Source organism: Enhydra lutris, unplaced genomic scaffold (genome assembly GCF_002288905.1).
Source record: "Enhydra lutris kenyoni isolate GAN:26980312 unplaced genomic scaffold, ASM228890v2 scaffoldscaffold13, whole genome shotgun sequence".
Taxonomy (NCBI): Eukaryota; Metazoa; Chordata; class Mammalia; order Carnivora; family Mustelidae; genus Enhydra; species Enhydra lutris.
Window position 1 is genome coordinate 22,938,608 of NW_019154097.1, and position 27,660 is coordinate 22,966,267.

General features: G+C 41.5%; 1 protein-coding gene across 3 annotated transcripts in view; it reads right to left on the reverse strand.

Annotated features, from left to right (window-relative positions):
- LOC111145742 (astrotactin 2) overlaps positions 1-27,660 on the reverse strand; it is an 867,423-nt gene that overhangs the window by 297,503 nt on the left and 542,260 nt on the right. For all 3 annotated transcript variants that reach the window (XM_022500914.1, XM_022500912.1, XM_022500915.1), the window contains 2 exons: positions 19,416-19,582; positions 4,143-4,331 (listed from right to left, as the gene is read on the reverse strand). In XM_022500914.1, the coding sequence (XP_022356622.1) occupies positions 4,143-4,331; positions 19,416-19,582 (356 nt within the window). The remainder of the gene's footprint in view (positions 1-4,142; positions 4,332-19,415; positions 19,583-27,660) is intronic.

Sequence of the window (27,660 nt, forward strand, 5' to 3'; positions counted from 1 at the left end):
AGATAAATTTAGATTCATCAGAAGCCACTCACCTTCCCACCATGGGAAGTCAACTGCCTTGGCATGTGGCTCCAGGAGGTGACATAGTCTAAGGATGGAAATTATTGTAAAGAAAGTTTAACTGAAGCCAAGGATAAGAGAGCTTACGTGAAATGGACCACTCGAACACAATGGTAGTCTGGGGAGCTCCCTAAATCTTGAGGCTGTTGTCAAAAGAGATTGTGGTCTGTTCACTATACTCTTTTCAATGAGCAAATCAGGGCAGACACAGACCCTGCTATTTAGAAACAACCCAAGATTGAAGGGTTGGGAACAATGAGCAGAGTGTCTGAGCCAGAATGAGGATTCCTGATGGGGCTAAAATTCTGTATGAGCCTGGGGACTCCCAGGCCAGCCTTTACGGAACCATGCTCTCTCTTAATGACCAGTTTTTTGGGAGTAGAAGCATGCTGGGATCTGATCTGAGGGTATGAGGTAGCTTTGCAATGACTTTTTTTGTGACTTTGGCCAAGTCCCTTCCCCATATGTAAATGAGATCAGGGATCCCATGAATCTCCTTCAGAATCTAGCATCTTATTATGCAGTTTGGATCCTTCTTTTGGACCAAGCTAATCTTCACATGAGAGAATGAGAACGACAAGTACATCTGATCACTTATCATATATATGCCGGCCAGTCTGAGAGCTGCCGTGAGGGCCAGAATCTGATAAAACACCTCTTTTTAAACAGGAGGCAATGCCTCTCTGCCTGCTTGTGATCTCTCTCTCTTTCTCTCTCTTTGTCAAATAAATAAATAAATAAATAATCTTAAAACAAACAAACAAACAAAAAAAAAAAAACAGGAAGCAAAATGTGGTGCCTGGGTGGCTTAGTCGGTTAAGCATCTGCCTCTGGCTCAGGTCATGATCCCGGGGTCCTGGGATGGAGCCCTTCGTTGGGCTCCCTACTCAGTGGGGAATCTGCTTCTCCCTCTCCCGCTGCCCCTGATCATACTCTCTCTCTTTCTCTCTCAAATAAATAAATAAATAAATAAAATCTTTTAAAAAAATAAACAAGCAGAAGGCAATAGTACTATGGTCACCAGTGGGGCCAGGTTTGGAGCCAGGTCTAGCTGGAGACCTGTTCTGCTAACTCCCCACTCCTGCCTATCTGTGTCTACGCTTCTACAGGCTCCTTCCTGGACAAAAAAATGCCCTTCCAGCTCTTACCCCTCCCAAGAGACACTGTCCTTTGCTATCACTTCCAACTCCAGTTCACAAGCCTCATCTTTTGAGAAACTCCTTATCATTCCTTCTAATTCTTCTCAAAAGGCTTCACACAGAAATTCTTTGAAAACTACTGGAATGCCAATTTGGAGATTAAATTTTCACATATTTTTGGCAATTGTATGTCATTGTGAGAGCCTGTAAATTTCCTTCTCAGAAACAAGGGCCTTTCTTTCTTTCTTTTTCTTTCTTTCTCTTTTTTCTTTTGAATTCCACACAGCATTATGTTAGCTATCATGATGCTGAAGAAAGAATTTCATGGAGCATTAAAACTAGAGAAAGTCAGCATTGTGGTTCTCAGTATGGAGTAGTTCATCTGGATTATCCTTAAATTTCTCCCAGAGTTTTCCAGTCAAGTAGCATTCAACTGCTCTTTGAGCATCTGCGTGGCAGAAAGGAAACTCCCCTGGGATTTGAAGAACTCAACTACTAACTACTAAATTGCTGTGTAGCCACCAGTCGCTCTCATTACTTTCAAACCCTCCCTTGACCTTACCCTCTGCCTACCATGCTCACTGGCCTTGTGAACCATGCTTCACGACTATCTCACAAAATCTCCCTCTCTCTCCCAACGGTTCCCATCATTCTGGTTGAAGCCACCAACACTTTCACATGGCTTCCACAATAAAGCCCCAACTGAGCCCCCATTCCACCCTGTCCCGGGCAACCCTCATTGCCATTTATTTCCCATTGCAGCCACCGTGAAGTTGGAAAATAACAAGGCAGCCATGGCACACTCCACTTCTTCAACCATCTTGAGTTCTCCCGTTTGCTCCAGAATAAAGACCTGACCTGCAAGACCCCCATGATGATATGCTATTATGGACTGTTCTAGCTTCACCTCCCACCACTCTTCCCTTACTTGCTTGACTAAAACCACACCAGACTTCTCCATTACTTAAAGCAGAACATGTTCTTTTTCTTCTTAAAACATCTGTTTCTGCTTGATACTTTCCCAAAGCTAAGTCCCATACCTAATACCTAGTCTAGGTATTAGTTAAATAACACTTCATCTGAAAAGTAGGCTCCAAAGTCTTACTGCTTTCTAACCCAGTACATGCACATCTACTATTCTGCTCCAACTGAATTAGACCCCACTGTTAATTGTTATCTTGGAACAATAGTGTTCCTTTATTTCATAGCGCCTAGCACAAATTAAATAAGTCCATAAGTTTACAAACACATGTGCGTGCGCACACACACACACACACACACACACACACACACACACACTACAAAGCACCACAGGGTCTTGGGCCACTTTTATCTCACTTTTCATTGTATCTCAAGTAAGCAAGCATGGCACCTGGGACATAGTCAGTGCTCAAGCAGCCTGTGATAACTACATAGGTGAATGGTTTCAGGGAATTCACATTTCCATTCTTGTTCTATGAAATGGGAATTAATGAGGCATGTTGGCTTTAAAAAAAAAAAAGGAGCAAGGCTTGGGAGTCAGCCAGATTGACACCTGATTCTTTACTCTGCCTCTCACTGGATGGGGACCTTGGGAGAGTCACTTTACCTCTGATGTTGACTTCTCAGCTGTAAAACGGAGGCCACAGTGCCTCGAAGGGTTTTAATAGTGAAGCTAAAATGCTTTTATCCTGGCTCTCTCAATTCCTAGAAGGGAGAGGTGGAAGAGTCACTTCACACTTCCATTTCTCATCTGTATACCGGGGATGACAATAGCTCGTGCTTCCCAGGGCCATTGGGGGGATCACTTGAAATAGTAGATGGCAAGTGTTTGGAATGCCCTCAGCTTGTGCTGAATTAATGTCATCATCATCATCATCATTTTATTATTACGAAAAATACTCGGTAAAGAGTCTGACATGGAGTAATTCTTCATAAATAGCGGTCATTATTACCACTCCTACTATAAACATCACTATTATTAATTAGGTGATGGAATGGGGATGATGATGATTAGAATGAAGATATTCTTTCCCAGTTCTGACTTTTGTTGACACAATCTCAAATGCTGGGGTGAGTCCTGCTTTGTAATAATATCCTTTTACAGTTTCATGCAAAACTGTCTAAACATACAGCCTTTTTTTTTTTTTTTTAAGATAATCATTTCTTATACAGGGAACAATTCTACTTAGTCTACCACCTTATGGTTCTTCAGATTTTGAGGCATGAATAAGGCCAGCTCCTCCGACTCTCCCAGGGAGCCTTTCATAATGAGACTGCATGTCTAATCTTTATATAATTTGGTCAACCCAGTCCCCATTCTGTTTGCTCTCATATGAGAGTAGCCTTATCTTTTAATTTCGCAGGTACCTCTGTATTTATTAACAGAGAATGAGGTCTTTGACATACTGTTGAGCAAAAAACAGCAATTTCTAAACAGCTTTACTGAGATGTGGCGTGTCTGTGTGTGTGCGCACGTGCGTGTGTGTGTGTATGTGTGTAGACAGAGGGAGAGAGGCGTTTTAAGAATGTTCAAGAAAATGTTAATTCTGGGTATTTCTGGGTGATGGGAATTTTATTTTCTACTTCATTAAATGCCTTTATTTTTGAACTGTCTTAATAGCCTACATAAGATACTTATTTTTTAATAGACTGAAAGATTAATTTAAACATTTTAAAATTCCATTAACCGTACTTACAGGATGATTTAAGACTGATTTTTAAAAATGTGGCTAGAATTAGAAAAATGGAAGAGGAGGATAAATAAGGAGTAGGTCAGTGGAAAAGGAAACTCATGGAATGAATTTTGCTGACTTCTAACACTCTGTTGGATAGGCATCAGTGAGCCTGGGGAAATGCTAACCAGTCTAAAACCACTCAACTCCATGGTGCCCATGGCTTCCTCCCCCTGCCCAGATTTTGCGTCAGTGATTCAACAGTGAAGTGCAAGTATCTGCCCCATACCTAAAGGTCATCTGGAAGACTTGGCCTTGGTTCACATGCTGGGTCCGGTTGTTGTAACCATGCAGCATCTCTCCAAAGAGGGTGTCGTTGAATTTGGAGTCAGGCTTGAGGCATTTGGGGCCCTCGCAGACATCTGAGAGCATTAGGCAGGATTTTCCATCAGGAGCCAGCTTGTACTCCTCCACACAACTGCGTGATAAAACAGAGCCGAGAGTTAGCTCCGCATGCTGGATGCCCCCATTGTGGGTGACCTAAAACCAAGCCTCCTTTGCCTGCAAAACAGGTCAGAGTTTAGGAATGGAGACAGCTATTCTGTCTGGAATCTCTCCAGGGCCCAGGTGTCTAGAGAAAAGCACATTAATCCTACAAATTGGTAAATTCAGGGAAAGTCATTTGTGACATTTTGGAGGAGTCGAGGGGGAAACCAGAGTGCACATCTACGCCCAAAGCAAATTTAAAAACTGTTTTCCATGAACACACAGATTTTAAGAAGCATGACAGACCAATTCGCAGGGAATTATCAACTAGTTTCTCAAACCAGAATCTATTCCCAGTGTATCTGTCGACCAAGGTTGAAGACTGTAGCAAAAACAATGTTGTTATTGCCCTTGTAACTCAGAGCTGATCCGTCCAGGACCACGGACAGCTCACCAAGCTGCAGCCACTGCTTCTGCTCAATTAGCAATGTTAGCAGCCTCTGTTGGCCTCTAACGACCCAATCCTAACAGCAAAAGAATCCTTAACATGCCTCTGAGGCAGGGACCAAACAACCCCTCCTCTATGGACCAAACGGACATCTAAATGGGGTGTTGAAATAGCATTTGCAATCTGGGGATGTTTGCAGTGAAAAAAGCTATCTCTTAAGCATGGGGGAGGGGAGAAAGCAGAGGTCTCGGCCCTTGAAAAATCAGTCCAAAAGCTGGAATTCTTCCAGTGTCTACCTGCCCATGCTCCTTTGCTAGGCACTTGGAATAGAGTATACATAATAGATAAGACACACAAGGGAATAGGCTGCTCAACTGGAAAAACTTGTATAAATGTCATCTTTGCTCCTTTGGACCTATGTGAACCCTAGCAAGTCATTTAATTTATTTGATCTTCAGTTTCCTCATCTGTAAAATGGGGTAGAAATGCTTATCCTATCTTAATTCACTAGGCAGCTACAAGGTCCTATGATACATTCGCTGCAAAAAAAACAGGAAATCAAGGTAGTTCACAAAAAAAAAAATTATAGTAACAGTGGCAATGATGGTGTTTCTGTTTACTGAGCATATATTTTCCATGGGCACTTTTTATATTTATTTTGTAACCAAGAACACAAGTAATATCATCATTCCTGCTTTACCCAGAATCAAAATGAGGAGCAAAGAAGTATAAAGCATGTCACACTGTCAGTGAGTGGCAAAGCGGCATTCAAACTCAGGTCTGTTAAGCAACAAAGGTACCTTTTTCTACTCTTGTTTTTCCAACTCTAGTTGTTCCTCTTTGCATGATCTGACCCTGGTTGGGCTGTGCCAGCTGGAGACAGTAGAAGGCAGGCAGTCTCTTATTTGTCTTTTCTCTGGGAGGTAGAGTGAAACATCTGTTGAATCTGACTGCAGAGATACTCAGGTACTCATTTGGAAGAAGGGAGAGTCTGTTTGAGATGGTTTGGGTTGAAAATATTCCTGGGTTGAAGGAGCCAGTAGCTGATGTTAGAGACGTGGAACCCAATTGAAGGCAGGAAGTAAAGAGGCAGGGCTGAAAAGCTGATCTAGATCACTCTTGTGAAAAGTTGTCACTCTTCCCTTGTTCCTCTCTAACCTCCAGTGTGTTGCACAGGAGCACCAATTGTCTTTCTCATGCTGACATGCTCCTGGCCAAGTACAGTGGAAAGTTCTTGGAAGAAGGGCTGTCCTGGTACCTTCATCAAGTCTATCCCCACTTCTTTTTGCATTTGTTAAATGCAATTAAACTCTCCCTTGATAAAGTTGCAGTACACATAATACAAGTTGTATGAATGGGGAGAGTAAATGGTAAGTTCTTAATAAAGTCTAATTCCATCCATTTATCCTAGTAGGTTCCCAGGAAGTATAAGAAATGGTTTCCTGAAGTAGAGCTTTCTCTCTCTCTTCACACACACACACGTATGCCTGTGAATACTACTTTTGTTGTAAATGATTAAACATTACCAAAGTCTATAGAGTGAAATGTGGAAGTTCTTCATTTCCACTCTATACATATTCTTACTTCCTATTTCAGTAGTCATCATTACTATTATAGATTCTTCTAGAGTATTTTCAATGCATTTAGAATTACAATATCATGTATATAAAAATATATTATACATAAATTTTTTCATAATAAACTCATAAGTGCACCATACGTTGCTGTAAGATATGAATTTGTACCTAATACTATTTCTTAGAGATCTCTTCAAATCAGTATTCATATAGATCTACCTTTCTGCTGGTTATTTGGCATTGCAGAGTGTAAGTATACCATCATATTTTTAGCTGATCTTTATGGATGGACATTTTGGTGGTTTACAGCTGTTTATTATTGCAAATGGTGTCATAATGAAGATCTTTGTGCCTACATCATTGTGTACATGTGTGTGTTTCTACAACAAAATCTTAGAAGGGGTCAGTGTTTCATGAATTTAAAAATTTTGGTAGGTCTCCTGAATAGATGTTTGTAGAGTCTCTACCAGTTCACAATCCTATCACTGATAAATGAGAGAGCCCACTTCCCTGTATCTTTCATGGTAATTATTATCAACCTCGGATGGGAAAAATAACTCATTTTAAAAACATTTTATTTATTTATTTATTTATTTATATTTATTTGGGGGGGGAGGGGTAGAGGCAGAGGGAGAGAGATTCCCAAGCTGACTTCATGCTGAGTGCAGAGCCAGATGTGGGGCTCGATTCCAGGATCCTAAGATCATGACCTGAGCTGAAATCAAGAGTCAGATGATTAACCAACTGAGGCATCCCGGCGCTCCGAGTCATTTTTTGTTTCGGTTTGCATTTTCCTGATTAGCGCTGAGGTTCACTGTCTTTTCGTGTCACAGGTCTATCTATTTCTTCTTGTGTAGATTGTCCATTCATGTGCTTTGACCATTTTTTCCATTGTCATACTTGTCTTTTTCCTCATTGGCTTGGATATGCTTTGCATATTTTCTGGATAGTTAACCTTTGCCTGCCATATATATTGAAACCTTCTTCTAGTCTGTACTTGTATTTTAATCTTACTTTTGATACCTTATAACCTTTCTGTCCTGGCCCTTTATTGCTTCTGAATTTGCGGCAATGTTTAGGAAGCCACGAGATGATAAAACATATTTCTCTATATTATTCTCATTACAAAAAAAATCTTTCCATCTTCAATTGTTTAATCTGTATGGATTTAATTTTATACATGGTGGGAGTGGTTATTTTTAAAATAGTAACCATGGGGCGCCTGGGTGGCTCAGTGGGTTAAAATAGTAACCATTACCTGAAGGTTCCCTCTGGTTCACTAACTAATATAAAATGCTCTTTTGTCATATACTAAATCACTATGTATATCATATATAGAGGGTTGGAATTTTTCCTACTTAGTTGTTTGTATATTTCTGCAATAATTCTATACTCTTTGAATTATTGTAGCTTTATAGCATCATTTGCATATAGTAAAGTAAGTTCCCTCCCCATCATAAAGACTGATTTTCTATCTCAAAACCTCCTCACTCTTCTAAACTATTTTTCCCTTCAAATGAATTTTGGAGTTAACTTGTCAAATTCCATATAAAACCCAAGTGGAATTTTGGGTGGTATTGCAATGTATTGGTAGACCAATTTGGGGGAAGATATAAATTTAAGAGATATAAATATTGAGAGTCAGCTCTGTGCTGGGCACTGCCACCAGCCATGGCAGAGATGATGTCTTCTATTCACCACGCTGGGTCCTCCTCCTTGATATGCACCGTAGCCTCTCCATCCAGGCTTCCCTTGCAGTGGTGGGATCCCATGTGACGGGATTCTGAATAATGGAATCTGTGCTGATGTGATATGTTGCTGCTAGACTCAGCCCTTCAACACATCCTGTGTGATTGATTCTCAAGCCCTCTCTTCTCTTGCTATGGCAAGCTTGGAGACCACAGGTTCCAAATGCATACTGCAGGATAAAAGAGGGGAGCCTCCGTCACATGGATTTTGCATGAAAAATTTATAATAAACTTTTGTGTATATGCTTCTGGCTTGGGAGGCTTCATTTGTTATGGCAACCTAGCTTATCTTATCCTAACATCTTTATAGTTGTGAGTTTGCTAATTCGGTTACATAGTTTGCATCTCCATGTGTATGGTGTTCCTTTAAAACCTTCACTGAAGTTTTATACCTCGGGTCTTCCACGTATCGTGTCAGGGCTTATTCACAGGTATGTAGGCAATGGAGGATGCTACAGAGGTTACAGACATGCATTTTGGATCCAGACCACCAGACGCCGAATCCTGATTCTGTCTCCTATTGGCTGTGTGGCTTTGGACAAAATGCTTAACCTCTCTGTGCCTTCTTTGCTTATCTATAAGGAAGTTCCCACCTCATGGAGTTACTGTGAGGATTAAATGAGTTACATCTGGAATTTGGCATACCCAAACATACAGTCAGTGACAGCTGTTACTATTACAGTCTTTTCCCCATCAGGAAGAGGATTGGTTTTTCACTTATGTTTTCCAGTTAATTGTTGCCGATATTGAGGGAATCTATGACTGATTTCTGTAACTTGATTTTTCAACCTACCACATAAGGAGCTTATCAGTTCTCATACATCTACCAGATTTTTCTAAATGGATGAGTATATATTTGCCAAGTTTGGGTATCAGGACTTCACTAGGATTTTGGAATAAATTAGAAAACTGCCCATTTATTTTCTTTCTCTGATTCAGTTTATACAAGATAGCGGTTATACATTCCTTAATGATTTGATAGGACCCGCCTATAAATCCCCTGAGCTCATGTCTTTTCAATTGCAGATAGTTGGCTCTCTGATCATTTTATTTTATGTTATCGGTCTGTTTAGATTTTCTACGCCATCATGACTCAAACTTGGTAATTTATATTTTCTAAGAAAATAATGCATTTTATCAAGACTTTCAAATTTATTGGTATAAAGTTGTACACAGTATTCTCATTAAATTTGTTTTATCTTCTGTGCTTCCATGGTTATGTCCCCAGCTCATTCTTAATGTGTTTATTTGGGTTCTCTCTCTCTCTCTCTCTTTCTCATTTGAACAGTCTTTTGCATTTTATTGATGAGGCTCTCTCTCTTTTTTCTCTTTCATTTATTTCAGTTTTCATTTATATTAATTCTTTCCTGCTGCTTTCTTTGACTTTGCTTTATAATTCTTTTTCTGGCTTCTTGATTTGAATGCTTTATTTGCTTATTTTCAATTTGTCTTGCTTCTCAATAAATGACATGGAGCTTCTGACTGCTTTCCCCATATTCCGCGAATTGGATATGTAGCCTTCCTGCACTTACTCATTTTTAAAGAAGTGGTCATTTGAGTTTGATTCTTTTTCCCCACCCAAGTGTCACTTTGTTTTGTTTTTATTTTTGTTTTTTAGTTCTCAAGGGGAGACATTTATCTGTTAGCTAGATTGCCATTAATACATACTAATATTGCATTCTAGTCTCAGAATATAGCTTGTATAATTTCTACTTTGGTGAATTTATTGAGATTTCATGCCTCCTTATTTAAGGGAGACACAGATGTCAGGTTCAGGGTTTGGATCTCATTAAACCCGGGTTCAAATAGAGGCTATGCCCCCTACCAGCCATATGACCCTGATCCTATCTGTTAATTTCTCTAGGCCTCAGTGTCACAATCTAGTAAATGGGGATAATAGTTATCTTGATCACAGAGCTGATGTGAGAATGGAGATAACTTACATAAAGGACAATATCGCATGTGTCATATAGTAGACAATGTGTTACACATGGTGCCATTTCAACACTGCTGCTTCCCAATGATTAATGTTATTATGGTCATGTATTACTCTACCATTATTTCATCTGTTAGCCCATTTGCATTTACCACAGAGCATAAAATCATTTCTAGTGCTTCTCAAATACTACTTGTGGAGTTCTCTCTAGATCCAGATTTCTTAAAATCAACAGAGTAGCCCTTCTTTGACTCTATTATTATTATTATATTCTTATTATTCAAACTACATAATTGGGAACTTTGATGCGCCATTCATTGGAAATACATATATCGTTCATGTATTTTAAATATGTGAATGCATATGTATGTAATTATTACATATAAATTAAATATATACATTACATGCATATGCATGTATGTGTATTTATATGTATACAGGTATACACAACCACTCATATACACACACATATGCAAAGCTCAGCCCTAAAATCAAGTTCCACAGTCTAGTGGAATATTTTTTCTGTAGATGAACTGACTTGCTCCTTATTACAACCTGTGGTAGGTAGAATAACTGTGCCCCTAGGGCACCTAGGTGGCTCAGTTGGTTAAGCATCTGTCTTAGGCTCAGGTCATGATCCCAGGACCCTGGGATCAAGTCCTGTATGGGGCCAGGGGGCGGAGGCAGTGGTCCCTGCTTAGCAGGGAGCCTGCTTCTCCCTCTCCTTCTGTCTGCTCCTCTGCCTACTTGTGCTGTCAAATAAATAAATAAAATCTTAAAAAAAAAAAGAATAATGGTGCCCTCAAAATGTTTGTGTTGTAGTCTGCAGAGCCTATGAATATGTTACCATACACAGCAAAAGGAACTTTGCAGATGTGATTTAAGACTTTTGAGAATGGGACGATTGTTCTGGATTATCTGGGTTGGGCTCAGTGTAATAAGGGTCCTTGTAAGAGCATAAGAAGTAGACAAATGTGTCAGAGAAGGAGATACCATGTGGAATCAGAAGAGAGACAGGGATAGAAACCAGCTGTTCTCTGGCCTTAAAGTCTTACTGAGCCTTGATTCTAGGAATTCTGACCTCCACAGCTGTAAATAATAAATCTATGATATTTTAAACCACTAACTTTGTGGTGATTCATTATCAAAGAACTAGGAAACTAATATAAGATCCTAACAGGGAGGAATGGCTCCCTTTTTCAGATGAGAAAACTGTTTTAGAATAGTTAAGTGACTTGCCCATGAAGAAGTACCTTACTGTTAGTGGTGTTAAGTTGTAGATCTCGGAGTTCATATTTCAAAATGCACGCGTGTGTGTGTGTGTATGATTTTAGCCATATTATAACTATAGGTTCATGGTGATTTTTTTTTTTTTTTTTTTTTTGGTCTGGAGGTAGGAAAGGATTGTGGTTCAGCAGTAGAGGAAGGAGGGGAGATAAAAAGGCCTGGGGTATGCTTAGTAAGACTCTTAGAGATACAGGGAGGAAGAAAAAAAAAACAGGGACTCATAAAAACATAGGGACTCAGAGGTAAATGATCCACTGAGTTTTGAAACATGAGGAACTCACTCCCGCAAGCCACCTCAGGGAACAAGATGGATGATTTATGCAAAGGTCTGTTTAGTTGTTGGTTTCTGTTCTTTTTTTTTTTTTTCTTTTTACCATGCAACATAATTATACAGTTTCTTTAGAACATTCTGTCGTCTGGGAGAATTTCTTGCAGAAATTCTAAAGCGTGTAGGCTCACAGGAAACCAGCCAAGATCTGCATGAAACTATATTTATACATATGCCAAAATGAAAAACATAAAATAAGTACAAAGATACAAACTGGGCATTTTAGCTGAAGGCAATGAATGTGTTACCCTTAACAAACCTATCACATTATAGAGAATACTAGAAATAGATGGGCCTTCAGAGATTGCACCATAAAACCTATACGTGTTTAGCCAAGAGCATGTTTTATTTAATCCTTAGAGCAACATCACAGGTGGGGAGTTTCATTCCAACAGTGCCACCAAGGACCCCGAGGCTTGGCACTTTAAAATTTCTCCACCAAGATCACATGAGCACTTAAAAAAAAACCAGTACCTTGACCTGGACTGTCCCATTCCAAACCTGGCACCCATGCTACTTCAGCGCCAATGACTATTTCCAACCTGCTTGTCTTTCGAGAGAGGAAACCAGGACCTTATAGAGATAAGGCATTTACACAGATTCTCAAAGCAGAGTGTTTATTCCTGTATTTACTTGCTTGGTTATTCATTCATTCCTCAATGGTTTATGGAACCAGAAATTATATATTGAAATTCATAGACTAGAAAGCATTTTTTTGTTTTTGTTTTTTTTTGTTTTGTTTTGTTTTGTTTTTAATAGGAAAAAGAATCAAATCCTGGAGGGGAGGGGAAATAGAAACAGAGAAAAGGTCAGGTAAAAAGAGCTCAAAGAACTGCACACTACACAGACTTGGACCAGTGCCCAGGGGTGAATCTGAGTACCCTAACAGCAAGGCAAGAGAGCAACAGGTGCTTTTCCAGCTTTCCTGAATCTGACACCTGTGACAAATCCCAACCTGGGGCTGTCAGGACCACGACTCTCTGTGGCCTTGAAGCTAAGATCCTCAACCACACAAACCCTTCTAACCAACGTCATGGGGGTCTTTCTCATGAAGGCCCTTGGGCTTGTCCCAACAATAACTAAAATACAGATGAGTAAGATTGTTCTCAGGGTGGTCTCCATCTGAAGGTTTCATTCAAGGGAATATTTTAGTTTTTGGAAAATCCATTTTGAATATAGGATACCCAAGGGTATTCCTCAGAAAAGAAGAAATAAGAGAAAGAAAGGAAAGGAAACAGAATTCCATGGGGAATTCTGGTTAAATTATGTAACAATGTATCTATCCTAAGACCCTTAACACTTACAAGAAACATTAGCATTTTACCTAACACTAAGAAGGAAAAACATTTTTTTTAAACTCTGTCAAATCATTGATAGTAAAATGCATCCTAATTTCAGAGATTTGAACGTGGAAAATGTGGTCACTTTAGAACCAGTGACATATGATGTTTCACCACTACAGGGCTTGTCAGAGCCTTTACTATCCCCAGGTGCATGGTGAAACTTCAAGGCAGTTCTAGAGTACGGACTTTTTCCCATGTGGGCTTGACCACTGAGCTGCCCCTTTATGCCTTTCAGGGGCATAATGTTTCACAGAGCCCACATTGAAAAAAATCCTCTCTGAGCAAATGGATGAACTTCTGGGTGCTTCCATCAACTGTCCATGAATATGTTTTACACTGGAGCTTTTGCAAAATGTTTCAAGTTCCTGGGAGCATGAGGTTGTAATGTTTGACAAGAACGTGGCATGCGGATGTTCTGTGTTAACTGTGGGAGGTAAAAACCCTCTTCCTTCAATCAGGAGGAAGGAGAGGGAAGAATGCAGGCCCTAACCTAAAGTCAGGAACCACAATGAAACAAGGCCTTGAAACCTCCCACAGTTCTGTAACTTGTTACTCATGGTCAAAATCGAGATCAGCGTCTCCCTTCCTGAGGTCAGTGGTTTCCACTACTAGAGAGCGTGCAAAGCCTTGACTGTGAAAGTGAGTGGCTTCCAGTTCACCATGAGTATCAAACGCATGTATTATCTCCTCTCCCTCCTAAAATCACATAAAAATGACATTAAAAAAGATATTCTGGTAAGGACTATCTGAGGCTAGATGTGCTCTTTGAGCCCACGTTTTTAAATACATTTTCATTACATTTTAAATTAAATTACATTTAAATACATTAAATACATCCACCTCTGAAGAGAGAACCATGGGATATCTCCTGTCCCAACTTCACCTCCTAAGTGGCTGTGAGATCCTTCCAAGCCTCAGTTTCCTGTTCTGAAAGATCTGAGAAATAACTAAAACTTCAAAAAGATTAACAGACTTGATCACAATTTACTTACAAATATATAGGGAACATCTCTCTTAGAATATTATATCACGAAAAGATGTTTGCCCGTTAAAACACACAAAACAACAAAACTACAACATTCCTTTTGTCAAACCAGGACAACTATATAATCAACCATGGTTTTCTTTTTCTTTCTTTCTTTTTTTTTTTTTTTCCTGTTTACTTCAGTTGCCAAGAAGCACAGAGCTAAATTTATCTCCCATTGAGTAAGACCCCCATGTCAGGCTTCTGAAACCATTTCCTCCCTTTCTGTTTCTCTCCTTACAAAATGGCTCTGGTCAGTCCTATCTTTATATTATCTGTTTTTTTTTTAATAGGTTGGATTTATGCAGATAATACTAAGTTCTCAAAGAAGAATGAATAGAGTACATTATAAACACACTATACAAAGGATACAAACTTGGTTGCTGGGTAACCTACCTAGATCTTTGAGGGAGGTGCCGCTCCCTCACCTCTAAGACTCATTCTAAATGCTTCAGCTGATTTTCCAAGGCCTTCTCCACCTCTCTCCAATTCACCTGCCTGTCTCCACCACACTGGTACCTGTGCTCTATCAACATCCTCTAGGACCACGTGAGGCTCAGCCACCTGTCCTCTGTGTCCCCTCTGCCCTGGGTAGGCAAGGACTCATGCTCAATGCTCTTTGCGTTCTCAGTGTCCCACAAAGGGCCAGGCACAGAGTAGGCACAAGAAATCCTAGGTAGATGAATTCCTTAATTCAACAAATACAGTGTTGAAGAAGTTCTCAGGTCTAATAGTGGGGAGTGACAAGAAGGGGACCTAGTCCCTTACCATGAGGCACTCACAGTGGGATGAGGACCACACAGGAGAGCAGGTAAGTCAGAAGAGCAGTTGGGGTGACCACAGAGAGACGCTCAGGGCAGCAGCAGTGGCGGGCTAGCTGTGTGACCCCAGAGAAAGGTACTTTACTTAGTGGTGCAGACCTTGGCCTGACCAGGGGCTGACGATCACGGCAGCTGGCTATAGGTTCAGTCTGCAAATGGTGTCCAGGTTTCACTGGGATAAACTGGAATTCAAGGCTACATGCAAATGGGTCTGTCCATTGGAAGAGGGTCTTGTGGGTAGAAAGGAAAAAAAAAATACAAACCAAAATATAACAAGAAAAGAAAGTCCTTTCTTTGCATTCCCTAACACTCCTTGATAAATACCGAGCCAATATTTAACTTGTATCCCCTTGAAAGGGTGAAGTATTCTACTGTCCAGCTCCGAGGTACCTGCACACCTCTTTCCTGCACCCCTTAGTGCTCAGAGAAGACTCGTTGGAGAAGGTTCCACGTACACTGAGTCTAGAGGATGAAACAGCTGTCTAAGCTGAATGCCCACAGGCGGGGGGGTGGGGTGGGGTGGGGGCAGAGACTGATGGTATAGGAGAGGAGGAGAGGAGAAGCAGAAGGAACAACACTGTCAAAATTCCAGAAGCTGAAGCCACGGGCCCTAATTCAGGAAAAGAGAAACAGCTGGAATTATAGCTGGAAAGGTGAGACCAGGAACACATTCTTTGGCCACATTGACTGAGGAACATCATTCCACAATGATTACTTGAGCACCTACTATGTTCCAGGTGCTAGAGCTGGTAAGCAAGACCTCAGTTCAGTCACTGAATGATGAAATTAGATGGCGTAATACCTCTTCGACTAACTGTAACTACCAATTCCTGGGTGCTTATGTGTGTTAGCCCCTGTGCATGCGTAATTTCATTTATCCTCACATTCCTAACTGATTCCACTTGAAAGGGAATGCTCAGGGAAGTTCAGTGACTTGCTTAAAACCACACAGTGCTAGAAGTGTCCAGAAGCCAGCAGTGACACAGATTAGAGCCACACAGCCTGGGTGGAAATCTCAAAGCCTCCATTTACCAGCTGTGTGACCTTGGGCAAATCACAGAGCCACCATGTGCCTGCTTTTCTTGAGGGTAACTGGAGCTCATCACAGTACCTCCCTTGTAGAGTCCTTACAAGGATTAAATAGCCTGTTGTAATCAAAGCACTTCCCAGTCATGGCCTGTAGGAGGCACTTTATAAGACTTAGCTACTGGGACTGTCCTGGCTGTAGAGAGGTTTATTACACCTGCCCCTACCCAGGACATTCAGAGAGGTCACAGAGTTCTGAGTAAGTTTGGAAGGTCTCTTTGAGCAAAGGTTTGTTTTCCTTGCTTAATTCAGGGCTTGCCACTTCTCTCCACCAACTTTCTCACAAGTACCTGCTAATGGCTTTCATTGTTTTGTTTATAGTCCTTCTAACAAGTGTGGGTAACTTCTCATTTGCATACTTAATAGGCAATTTCCAAAACACATTGACACTGCAGTTGGTTTTAGGAGACCTGGATTTTCTCTTCTTTTTTGTCCTGTTTATCAGCCTTTGGATGGGTTTCAACAGCTCACAGCAAACTCCCCCCACCCCTTTCCAACTTATTTAGGACTTTCAGAATTCTTCATATATTTTGGATATTAACCCCTTATTGGATATATCAATACCCAAAAAAACCCAACAAACAATCCAATAAAAAATGGCCAGAGGACCTGAATTAGACATATTCCCTAAGGAGACATACCAGTGGCCAATAGACACATGAAAAGATATTCAACATCACTAAATATCAGAAAATACACATCAAAACCACAGTGAGATATCCCCTCAAACCCATGAGAATGGTTAGTATCAAAAAGACAGGAAAGAGCGGGTGTTGGCAAGGAAGTAGAGGAAAGGGAGTCCCAGTGCCCTGTTGTTGGGAATGTAAATTGGTGCAGCCACTGTGGAAAACGGTGCAGAGGTTCCTCAAAAAAATTAAAAACAGAAGCACCCTAAGATCCAGCAGTTCCACTTTTTGGTATTTACCTGAAGAAAATGAAAACACTAATTTGAAAAGATACATGTACCCTGATGCTTTTTACAGGATTATTTGCAATAGCCAAGATATGGAAACAACCCAGGTATTGATCCACAGATGAATGGATACAGAAGGGTGTGTGTGTGTGTGTGCGTGTGTGTGTGTGTATACACGCGCGCGCACATGCGCACTTGCGTGTGCAATGGGATAATAGTCAGCCATCAAAAAACCGAAATCTTGCCATTTGCAACATGGATGGATCTAGAGTGTCTTACATTTGGTGAAAGAAGTCAGACAGAAAAAGAAAAATACCAAATGATTTCCCTTACCTGTGGAATCTAAGTATCAAAACAAACAAAATGAAACAGACACAGACCCACGAATACAGAGGACAAACTGGTGGTTGCCAGAGGGGCGGGGAGGTGGAGGGCCAGGTGAAATGGGAGAAGGGGATCGAGGGGAAGAAACTTCCAGTCGTAACTAAGTCGTGGGTTGCAAAGCATGACATGGCAAATAGAGTCAATAACAGTGTAATAACTTTGCATGGTGACAGATGGTAACTGCACTTATGGTGGTGAGCACTGCATAATGTATATAAATGTCCAATCCCCGTGTTATACATCTGAAACTGATGTTATATTGTTTCTCAACTATACTTCAGAAAGTCCCTTCAGAAGCACTTTACAGATACTCATATAAGTTGTGACGTAATGCATTTTAGTCCTCACGACAGGTCCATAAAAAGATAACTATTACTATCCCCATTTTACAGATGAGGAAAGGGAGGCACAGAGATGTTAAGTGACGTGCTCAAGGTCACACAGCAAAAAGGCAGTGAGTCACGTAAGGTCTCATGACTTAACCTTAATTGAGTAACAAAGGATAAATATGTTGCATTCTTCCCGACCATCTTCATATTGAGTTAAATATTATTAAAAGTTTAGAGACCAGGAAACTGAAGAGCAGGGGTCCTCAGAGGCTTGCCCAACGTAGTGCTCGAATAAGAACCAAAGTCTGCTGACTCCCCCTGACCTCTGCACTGTGCTGTGGATGGAGGAAGGTGCTGACGGTTTCTGTGCCCAAGTCCATTACTGCTGTCCCTGCTGCTGTTACTGCTGTGATTTGCAACAGAAGGACCCCACACCCCCAACACACACACCAAGTACACAGGGAGAAAAATAATGATAAGAGCAAGGCTGATTCTGTATTCTAGCCTCAGATCTAAGCCCATGCATAATTTACTCCACACTGCCCTGCAGTCACTTAAGCCAAGGAGAGACAGCTATAAATTCAGGTCTGCATACACTAATTTATTTCTTATTTATTTTACTGATACATATCTAGGGCCTCCAGCAAGCTGCTCCAACACCTGCTCAAAGGCACCTGCAGCCCCAGTGTAACTGGGGCAGAGGGGGAGAACCTGAAATATGTCCCAGAAGGAACAGCGGAGCCACAGACTAGAACCGAGCAGGTAAAATTTGTTTTCTGTTAAACTGGGATTAAAGTCATACGCGCTCCCCCATCCTCTTTTGCATAAGATGTAGGCCTGAAAATGTTCTTGTTAAATCTCATTCTGTTTCTCTATCTCAGTGGAGCACGGAGCGTATTTCAATGACCGACATTTCTGCACAAGCACGGGGTTATTTGTCTGAGTCCCGGAGTGTCAGAGGATGAGCACATTTTTAAAAGACGAAGATGTCACCAGGAGGAAAGTGAAGCAGAGAAGAAAAGGTGCATCCGTTCCCCTGAGTAAGTGCTCAGGACCAAGCCCTCTGCGGGATGCCATTCGGGACAGCAGGACAGAGGTTAACTCCCACTGCAGTCCTCTGCACGGAAAACAAGGTAAACTGGAAGAAATGGTCAGTGTCCTTGTCCAAAGCTCTCATTTTACAGGTGATCAGACCACAGCTGGAGAGGAAAAGTGACTTGTCCAGGGCCACTCAGTGAGCTGGTCCCAAGGAGCCCCTTCTTTCAGTCTCAGGAGAATTTTAAAATGCCCTGACTTCTTGGCATTGGCTGCATGGTCTCCTTCCCACCTCCCTGCCGCACACTTGGTTCTCCTTGCAGATAGGGCATTAGGGCACAGAGAGGCCTTCCCTGAATGGGCAAATCAAGAATTAGGAATGCTAAATTCCTGCAGAAACAGGGTTGAAAGCCTGGCCCAAGCCTGTATCCTTAAGTGAACACCTGCTTGTTCGCAGTGACACTTTCCAGGTGCCTGCTCTGGTCTCCAGACTACACTGGCCGGGACTGTAGTGGAGAGGCAGAAGGGCCAGGGGGCTTCAGCAGAACACAGTCCTGACCCTAGGACCCAGCCTGAGCATGGATTCCATTTAGTATAGCTATTAATCAATTATTTATTTTACTTTTTCCTTTCTTCTTCCCAATACCCAATAGAAGGTTATCCTGTTGCCTTTTGCTTCTTGGGCTAAAAGAGCAGACACAGAAAGGCATTTTGTTGAAGGTCAAGGCCAGCTTGGCCTGACTGCAGCTCCTGACCTTTTCCCCACATCTCCCGCTGCTGTGAGGGGGGTGGCTGGGCCACAGGGACCAAGACTCACCCGCAGAACATGAAGATGGTGCTGGATGTGGCGTCATAGGGTAAAGGGAGCGTCTGCTGCAGACATAGCTGCTCACAGCCACCGTTGAAGCCGTCCGAGCAGTCGATGCCTTTCGAGTGGTCGTAGCATCCAGAGCCGTCCTTCATGGGCCTCAGCTCCTCGGGGCACTGCTCGGGGGAGAGAGAGCAACAGGGCGGTCATGGCAGAGGAGGCGGTGGGATCCTGCAAGCCCTCTCCTCCCACCTCCTGAAAAGGGGCATGAGGCAGGGACCATAGACAGTTTCAATCAGAGTCTTGCTTGGTCCATTCATAGCTATATGGCCTCTTTGACCCTCAGTGTGCCCACCTGTGAAATGGGACTTTTGTCAGTACCTGCCCGGTAGATGTGTGAGAATATAAGTTCCCGTCAGCAAAGTGCTCAGAACACTGCTGCTCACACGACAACTATACAGCAAGGGTTAGCTGCTTTTCCTGTTGACAACACTGGAACCGTCATCATTATTGCATTTATTATGGTCCAGTAGGGTCTGCCACTGATAAAGAATCCCTTTAAAATAGCCAGGTCTATTTTAAAGAGTTCCTACTGATATGAATTTACATTCCAGCTCTTCCTCTTCTCCCTCTGTCATCTGGGGCAAGTTATTCACCATCTCTGAGCCTCCATCTCTTCATCTGTTAAATGGGCATGGAACCTGCCTGTATGGATTTCTTGTCAAGCTTAAATTGGATTCTGGGAGTGTGCACCTTACTTCAGAATTCTGGACACAATTCGGTACTTGTCACATGTGAGTTCTCTTCCTTCCTGTCTTGAATTTGTCTCTTTGTCTCCATCCCGGTCTCCAGGGTCCTGAACGGGACTCCTGCATGCCCACAGCAAGAGCCTGGTCTCTTCCACACCGTCCTCCTGACGGTCAACAGAATGCTATTTCTAAATCATCCCTCTCCAGCTTAAATAAATGAATGCATTTTCCACAACAACAACAACAACAACAGCAACCATAACACCTCGAATCTCCCTTAAACTGATAGGCAACGTCCTTTGCAGGTGCCTCAAATCCAGCCATGGGCACCTCTCTCCAGGTCACCAAACCAGCAGCCCTCCAGTCCCTAAAAAACCCCAATGACTCCAATCTTGAGTGACCTAGTCAAATGCTCTTATCAGGGTGCCTGGTATCTGCTAAGTACACCGTAAATGGAAGATCCTATACCGTAGGGACCACTGGCTATTTGAGCTTGTCTTTTCCCATCCGGCACATCGACTCTCCTGCATCGGGGACAGAAAACGAGGTACGGGGTTTTAATTTCAGTCACTCTGCTGGCATTTCCTGTCCACAGAGATGAACACCCAGAGCTCAGCCCTCCTCATCCATCACTGGACGTCACCAATTAAAATGGCCTCATAGTACACACCCCCACCCTCCAGCCCTGGTCCCTTCCCCAAGCCACATCCTGAAGAACATCAATAACAAACACACACACACAAAGCCATTTACAAAGACCACTGTAACCCACAACAACAAAAGGTCAACCCTCCTGAAAATTAAAGTTTGCCTAAGAAGAATTCATAATTACAAACGCACAGGAGTTTTTAGAGACATTTGAGACTCGCGCCAGGGAGGGTGATGGAGAAAGTGGGTTACAAATGGCCTTTATCAAGCTGCAGAAAGGTTATAAAACTGGCTACATTTTGTGCTTAAGAAGAAAAATCAATTTTCCATGTGAGTGAAGTGCTGTAAATATTAATACAAGCTCCGAGGAAACCCCTGCTCGTCTCGGGAACACTCACAGACAGGAGGGCACCTGGTCACGGGGCCATTTACGGGTACTCGGGTACTTGGGGCTGGGTCTGTCTGTCTGCAGAGACTCAGGGATAAGCGCTAGAAAAAAAATGTCTGAGCTTCTCATCAGGTGACAGGAGGGATAGGGGCACGGAATTCACTCCTAGTTCTTCCCCATGCCCAGCTGATTCCCTGCCACTTTTATTCTTTAAAAATATATGTTCTGTAATCCAGGCAAGATCTAAACACTTAACCTGCTTTTACTTAGTTGGTCCTTACAGCAAACCTATGAGGTAGTGTTGTAGGCTGATAATGGCTCCCCAAGATACGTTTCTGACCTAACCCCTGAAACCTGTGAATGTCACCTTCAACGGTAAAGTTTGGCAGATGTGATAAAACTAAAGTCCTTTCATTATGCGAACCAGCTGGATTATCAAGGCAGATCTGAATGTGGTCATGGATGTCTTGTAAGATAAAGGCACAGAGAGGACACGCACGGATGAGAAGGCCAGGTGAAGGCAGAGCAGAGATTTCAGCCGTGGGGCCATGACTCAGTCAATCCTGTAACCTCCAGAAGCCGGAAAGAAGCAAGCTCTGGGAGGGAACACAACCCTGAGATCACCACGACTTCGGACCTTTGCCCCCTGGAACTGAGAGAGACTACATTTCCATCATCCTCGGCCACAGAGTTCGTGGTGATTGGTACAGTGCCCACAGGATCCAGTTCAGGTGGGAAGTATCATAAGTCCCATTTTACAGATCAGGAAACTGAGGAGGAGTGGCAGGGGTGGGACTTTGCAGGCTTTCTGGCTCTGTAGCTCTTAGCTAACTCCCAGGCTATGCATTCCACTCCCCTGTCACTAACTGACTGATGGGTTTCCCATCTCAGGACATTGGAGCAAAGATAGATTTAGAGCTGATTTAACCTCCTTACGTTAAAATTGGGAGAGGTGTTCTGAGCAGATGAAGTGGGTTTTCTGATCACCCCCACACAATTATCCCTTCATCCGGTGTGGATGTCATGCCCCGAGTCCTTGAGGGTGGGCGAGGGCAGACTAGATCTAGTAGTATCACTGTTCGAGATTATTTACATATTATTTCAATTACTTGACAGCTCATCATCTGTCTTCCTCACCAAAATGCGAAGTTTATAATACAATGGACCCTCCTGCCTTGTCCCCACCTGCAGGGCACACTTTGCATAGCGTCGGCAACAATGTAGTCACTTGCTACTTTTCCAATGAGCCATCTGAGTGCCAGACAGGATGTACAGTGTGTCTGTATGTTAACTTTGGGTCTGAGTCCAAACTCGGCTTCTTACAAGCTGCGCAACCTTTTGCCAGTGACTCAACCTCATCTATCTTCATAGGATTGCTGTAAGGAGTAAACAGAGTTGTATCCAGCATCGAAGATGGTCCCCAATGATTCCTGCCTCCTGGCACTCACACCCGGTGGAGTGTCCTCCCACACTGCACCAGGGCTGGTGCGCATGACCAATAGCATATGGTGGAACTGATGGCGTAGCCCTTCTGAGATTAGATTATTAAAGACTGAAGCTTCCCTCGGTCTCCCTCCGTCTCTTTCAGATCTCTTTCAGATCACTGGCTGTGGTGAAATCAAGCTGCCGTGTTGTAAGCAGCACTAGAGGGAGTCCCGTGGGGCAAGGAACGGAAGCTTCTGGTCAACAGACAGCATGGCTGCCCTGCCAACAGCCCCTGAGTAAGCTCGGAAACAGACCCTCCCACCAGTCAGCTGACACCTTGACTAGCATCTCAGAGGGGCCGGACCCGCCCAGCTAAGCCACTCTTGAATTTCTAACCCTCAGAGATGATGTGAGACAGTAAAATCTTTTCCTTTTCCACTGCTCCGTTTTGGGATGACTTTTTAGGCGGCAAAAGATAACCAATACAGGGAGCTAAACGCGTCAGGTGCTCAGCACAGCACTCGGTGAGGGGCAGCTGCTGTCGTGGGTAATTTGAAGACGCTTAGAGTCTAGTTTGAGAGCTAAGGAATATTATGTCTCTGTCAGAAAGAGGACTAGTAATAGAACAAAAAAGAAGTGCGGTATAATTTGAAAGGGAAACTCAAAACCCTGGCAGTGTGAGTGACCAGCAGTTACTGGAGTAGGGATGCCTTGGTCAGAGAAGTATTCCTCTTAGGAGAAGATGTCCCTGAGTAAAAGAGAGACATGCCACCATCCTGGAAAGAGGAAGATCAGAACTCTTGCCCAAGCACTTCTGCTTACTTGCCTGGTGTGTTGGGCAAGTCCTTGAACCCAGCTGGGCCTCAGTTTCCTTTATTTCAATGGGGGGGGGCAGCTTGGAGGCAAGAGCATGGGGACTGACGTCAGGCATGATTCCACACAGGCTTTGTGAGCCCAGAACGGCATAGCGACAACTGCTTCATCTCAGAGAGCCCCTCAGGTTCCTCAGCTGGAAAATGGGAGTAACGGTGCCTCTCTCAGAGGCCTTTCTGGAGACTTCATGAGAAAACACACTGGAAGTGCCTGGCTCAGAACTTAACACATAGTAAGCACTTCATAAATGAAGGGGAAATGAACAAATGGTAAATGAATGAACCCAATCCCTCAAAAGGAAACCTAACTACAACTATCAGCTTCTTTCTTTCTTACCTATGCAAGCCCTTCGTTGGATGGCTCAAGAAATATTGATTGGACACCTACACAGCACTAGCCAAATGTGCTGGGTGCCGAAAATGTCACGGTAAACACAACAGACAACACCTTGATCTCATGGAGTTTAAATTCTAGAGAGGAAAATGACTGATGAGTAAATAAATAAGACAGTTATTCCACGGTGTGAAAAAAGAAGAAAGAACCAAGTGAACAGGGAATGGAGTAAAGGAGGCATACCGGGAAACTCTGAGGGAAGTCTGAATAATGAGTGGGGTCTTCTGGGTGAATACAAGTGGGAGGCGTTATCCAAGAAGAAGCCGAAGTATGAAAGTCCTGAAGGAGGGAACAGTGTTGACCTATGGAACCAAGAAGGCCAGACAGTCAAAGCTCAGTGAGCCAGGAGAAAACAAGTTCAGCTAGCACAAGGCAAGGTGTGAGAGGAAGGCAGTGACCACATCCCTTAAGCCAGAGTTGCGCACTATGATCTGCAAGCCAAATCCCATCTGAACACTGTTAGTTTGTTTTAAAAATTATTTTTTAAAAATTTTGAGATAATTGTAGATTTGCATGCAGTTGTAAGAAATAATATGATAATAGAGAAATCTTGTGTACCTTTTGCCCAGTCTCCCCCAATGGAAACATCTTGGAAAACAATAGAAAGAATATCACAGCCAGGATATATACATTGATCACCAAGATACAGAGCATTTGTATCACTACAGAAATTCTTCCTGTTGCCCTTTTAAAATCCCACCCACTTCCCAACTGACTCCTTTTCTTTATGCCCAGAAACCACCATGGTCTCCATTCCTTTACAGGTTAGAATTCAATAGAAAGCATTACAGAATTTCTGTCATTTCAGGTATATAACATCAACAAAATCATATAGTATGTGACCTTTGGGGATTGGCTTTTTTTTCCCTCCACTCAGCATCCTTCTCGTGTTCATCCAGATTGCTGATGTAGCAACATTTAGTTCCTTTTTCACGGCATAGTAGTAGTCCATGGTATGGACAGGTCAGAGTGTGTTTAACCATTTACCTGGAGGACATGAGGGTTGTTTCTATTTCTTAGCTATAATGAACAGCTGCTATAAATATCTGCATACAAGTTTTTGTGTAAACATAAATTTTCACTTCTTCAAAAAAAATGCCAAGAAATAGAATTCCTGGGTCATAGGAAGGTTGCATATTTAATTTCTTTTTAGGAAGCTGCCAAACTGTTTTCAAGAGTGGTTGTCCTATTTTAAATTCCCACAAGTAAATGTATGAGTGATTCACTCTCAACAGCATTTGATGGTGTCCATATGTATATATGGACACCCTGATCTGTGTGTAGTCACACCCTCACTGTGGTTTTAATTTGAATTTCCCTAGTAGTTAGTGGTGCTGATTATCTCTTGAGCTCCATTTCTGTCTGTATATCCTTTTCAGTGAGAGGTCTCTTAATGTTTTTTGCCCATTTTCTGATTGAATGATTTGGGATTTGTTTTGTTTTGTTTTTGTTTTTTTTTTTACTGGTAAGGCTTGAGAGTTCTTTATATATTCTAGACATTAGACTTTTGTCAGAGATATGGCTTGCAAATGTATTTCCTCTCCCAGTTTGTAACTTGTCTTCTCATCTTCTTCAAATGAGCTTTCACAGAGCAAATGTTTTTAATTTTGATGAAATCCAAGTTACCATTTTTTCTTTTATGGATCGTACTTTTAGAATCTAAGAACATTTTGCCAAGCCCAAATCTCAAAGATTTTCTCTTGTGTGTGTGTATTTTTCTAGAAGTGTTATGGCTTTATGCTTCACAATTAATTCTGTGATACATTTTTAGTTAATTTTTGCATGAGGTGTGAGACTTCACTGAGGTTTGTTTTCTTGCCTGTGAATGTGCAATTGTACCAGCACCCTTTGTTGAACACTCCCTTTTCCCCATTAAATTGTTTTTGCCTCTTCGTAAAAAACAAAAACAAAAAACAAAACAAAACAAAAAAAAAGCCCTCAACAAAACAACAACACACAAAAAAAAAACAAAACAAAACCCAAATTGAGCTTATCTGTGTGGGTCATTTCTGTGTTTTTTTATTCTATTGATCTATAGGTCTATCCTTCTGTTAACACCACAGTCTTGATTACCATAGCCATATACATCTTGAAATAGGGTAGAATGACTCCTTCTACTTTATTCTACTTTTTCAAAAGAAGTTTTGTTTCTCCTAGTTCCTTCGCCCTTCCATATAAATTTTAGGAAAGTCTTGTCTATATTTATAAAAAAAAAAAATCATCATGCTGAGGTTTTGATAGGAATTATCCTAAAACTTTGAATCAGTTTGAAGGGAAAAGAGATCTTTATGATGGTAAGTCTTCCAATCCGTGAACACAGTTTGTCTCTTCATTTACTTAGATCTTTTAAAAATATCTTTCATGAGGGCACCCTGGGTGGCTCAATCAGTTAAGCATCTGCCTTCGGCTCAGGTCATGATCTGGGGGTCCTGGAATTGAGCCCCATGTTGGACTCCCTGCTTTGTGGGGAGTCTGTTTTTCCCTCTCCCTCTGCCCCTCTCCTCATTCATGCTCCCTTTCTAAAACAAAATAAATAAAATTTAAAAAATATCTTTCATCAGCATTCTGTAGTTTTCAGCATATATGTCTCACATGTTTTGTTAGATTTACAGCGAAGTATTTATTTTTTTAGACATTGTAAATGATATTGTATATTACCTGTTTCGTTCCTAATATTGACAACTTGTATTTTCTCTCCCTTTTATCAGTTTTGCTAGTTCCCCCCCCACCCAATTTGCTTTATGTTTTCAAGGTATCAGTTTTTTACTTCATTGACTTTTGTGTATTTTTTTTTTCTTTCTGTTTTTAAGTACATTGATTTCCTTTCTTCTGCTTGCTTTGGGTTCATTTTGTTCTCTTTTTTTGGTAGGTTCTTAAGGTGGAAGCTTATTATAGATTATTAACTGAAACTATTTTTCTAATATATACATTCATGGCAATAACATTCCTCCTCATTAAATATAAAGACACAGAGAAATTACAAGGAAAGGATAGATCACTATGCTAGTTGTGTCCCAAAAATTCTGATATACTCTATTTTTATTTCTTTCAGATCAGCATATTGTTTTTTATAACCCTTGAGACTTCCTCTTTAATCCACAGTTTATTTAGAAATGTGTTGTGAGGGTTCCAAGTATTTAAATATTTTTCTGTTATTTGTTATTGTTTTGTAGTTTCATGCTATTGTATTTAGAGAATACACTCTGCATGATGAATTTCTTAAATTTATTGAGGTATTTTTCCATGGCCCAGGATACAGTCTATCTTGGTATGTGCTCCATAAGCTCTTGAAAAGAATGTGTATTCTGTTGTGGCTGGGCAGTGTGTTCTATAAATGTTAACTAGATCCTTTCAGTTGATGACATCATTGAGTTACATTATAGCATTGGTAATTTTCTAACTGTTATATCAGTTGCTGAGAGAGGAAGGTTGGTGCATCCAACCATAATTGTGGATTTCTCTATTTTTCCTTTCAGTTCTATTGGTTTTTGCTTTACACATTTTACAGCTCTGTTGTTTGATGCATAAACATTCGGGACTGCTATGAATTCTTGGTGGATGACACTTTCATTATTATGTGATTTCCTTCTGACTTACTTTATGTGATATGAATATAGCTACTCCTACTTTTGTTTGATTTGCACATGTCTTTTTATTTACTTTCAATCTGCCTAAATCATTATATGTTATGTGAATTTCTTGTGAACAGCATATAACTGGGTCATATTTTTAAATCAAATTTGCCAATTTCTATCTTCTAATTTGTATTTTTTTTTTT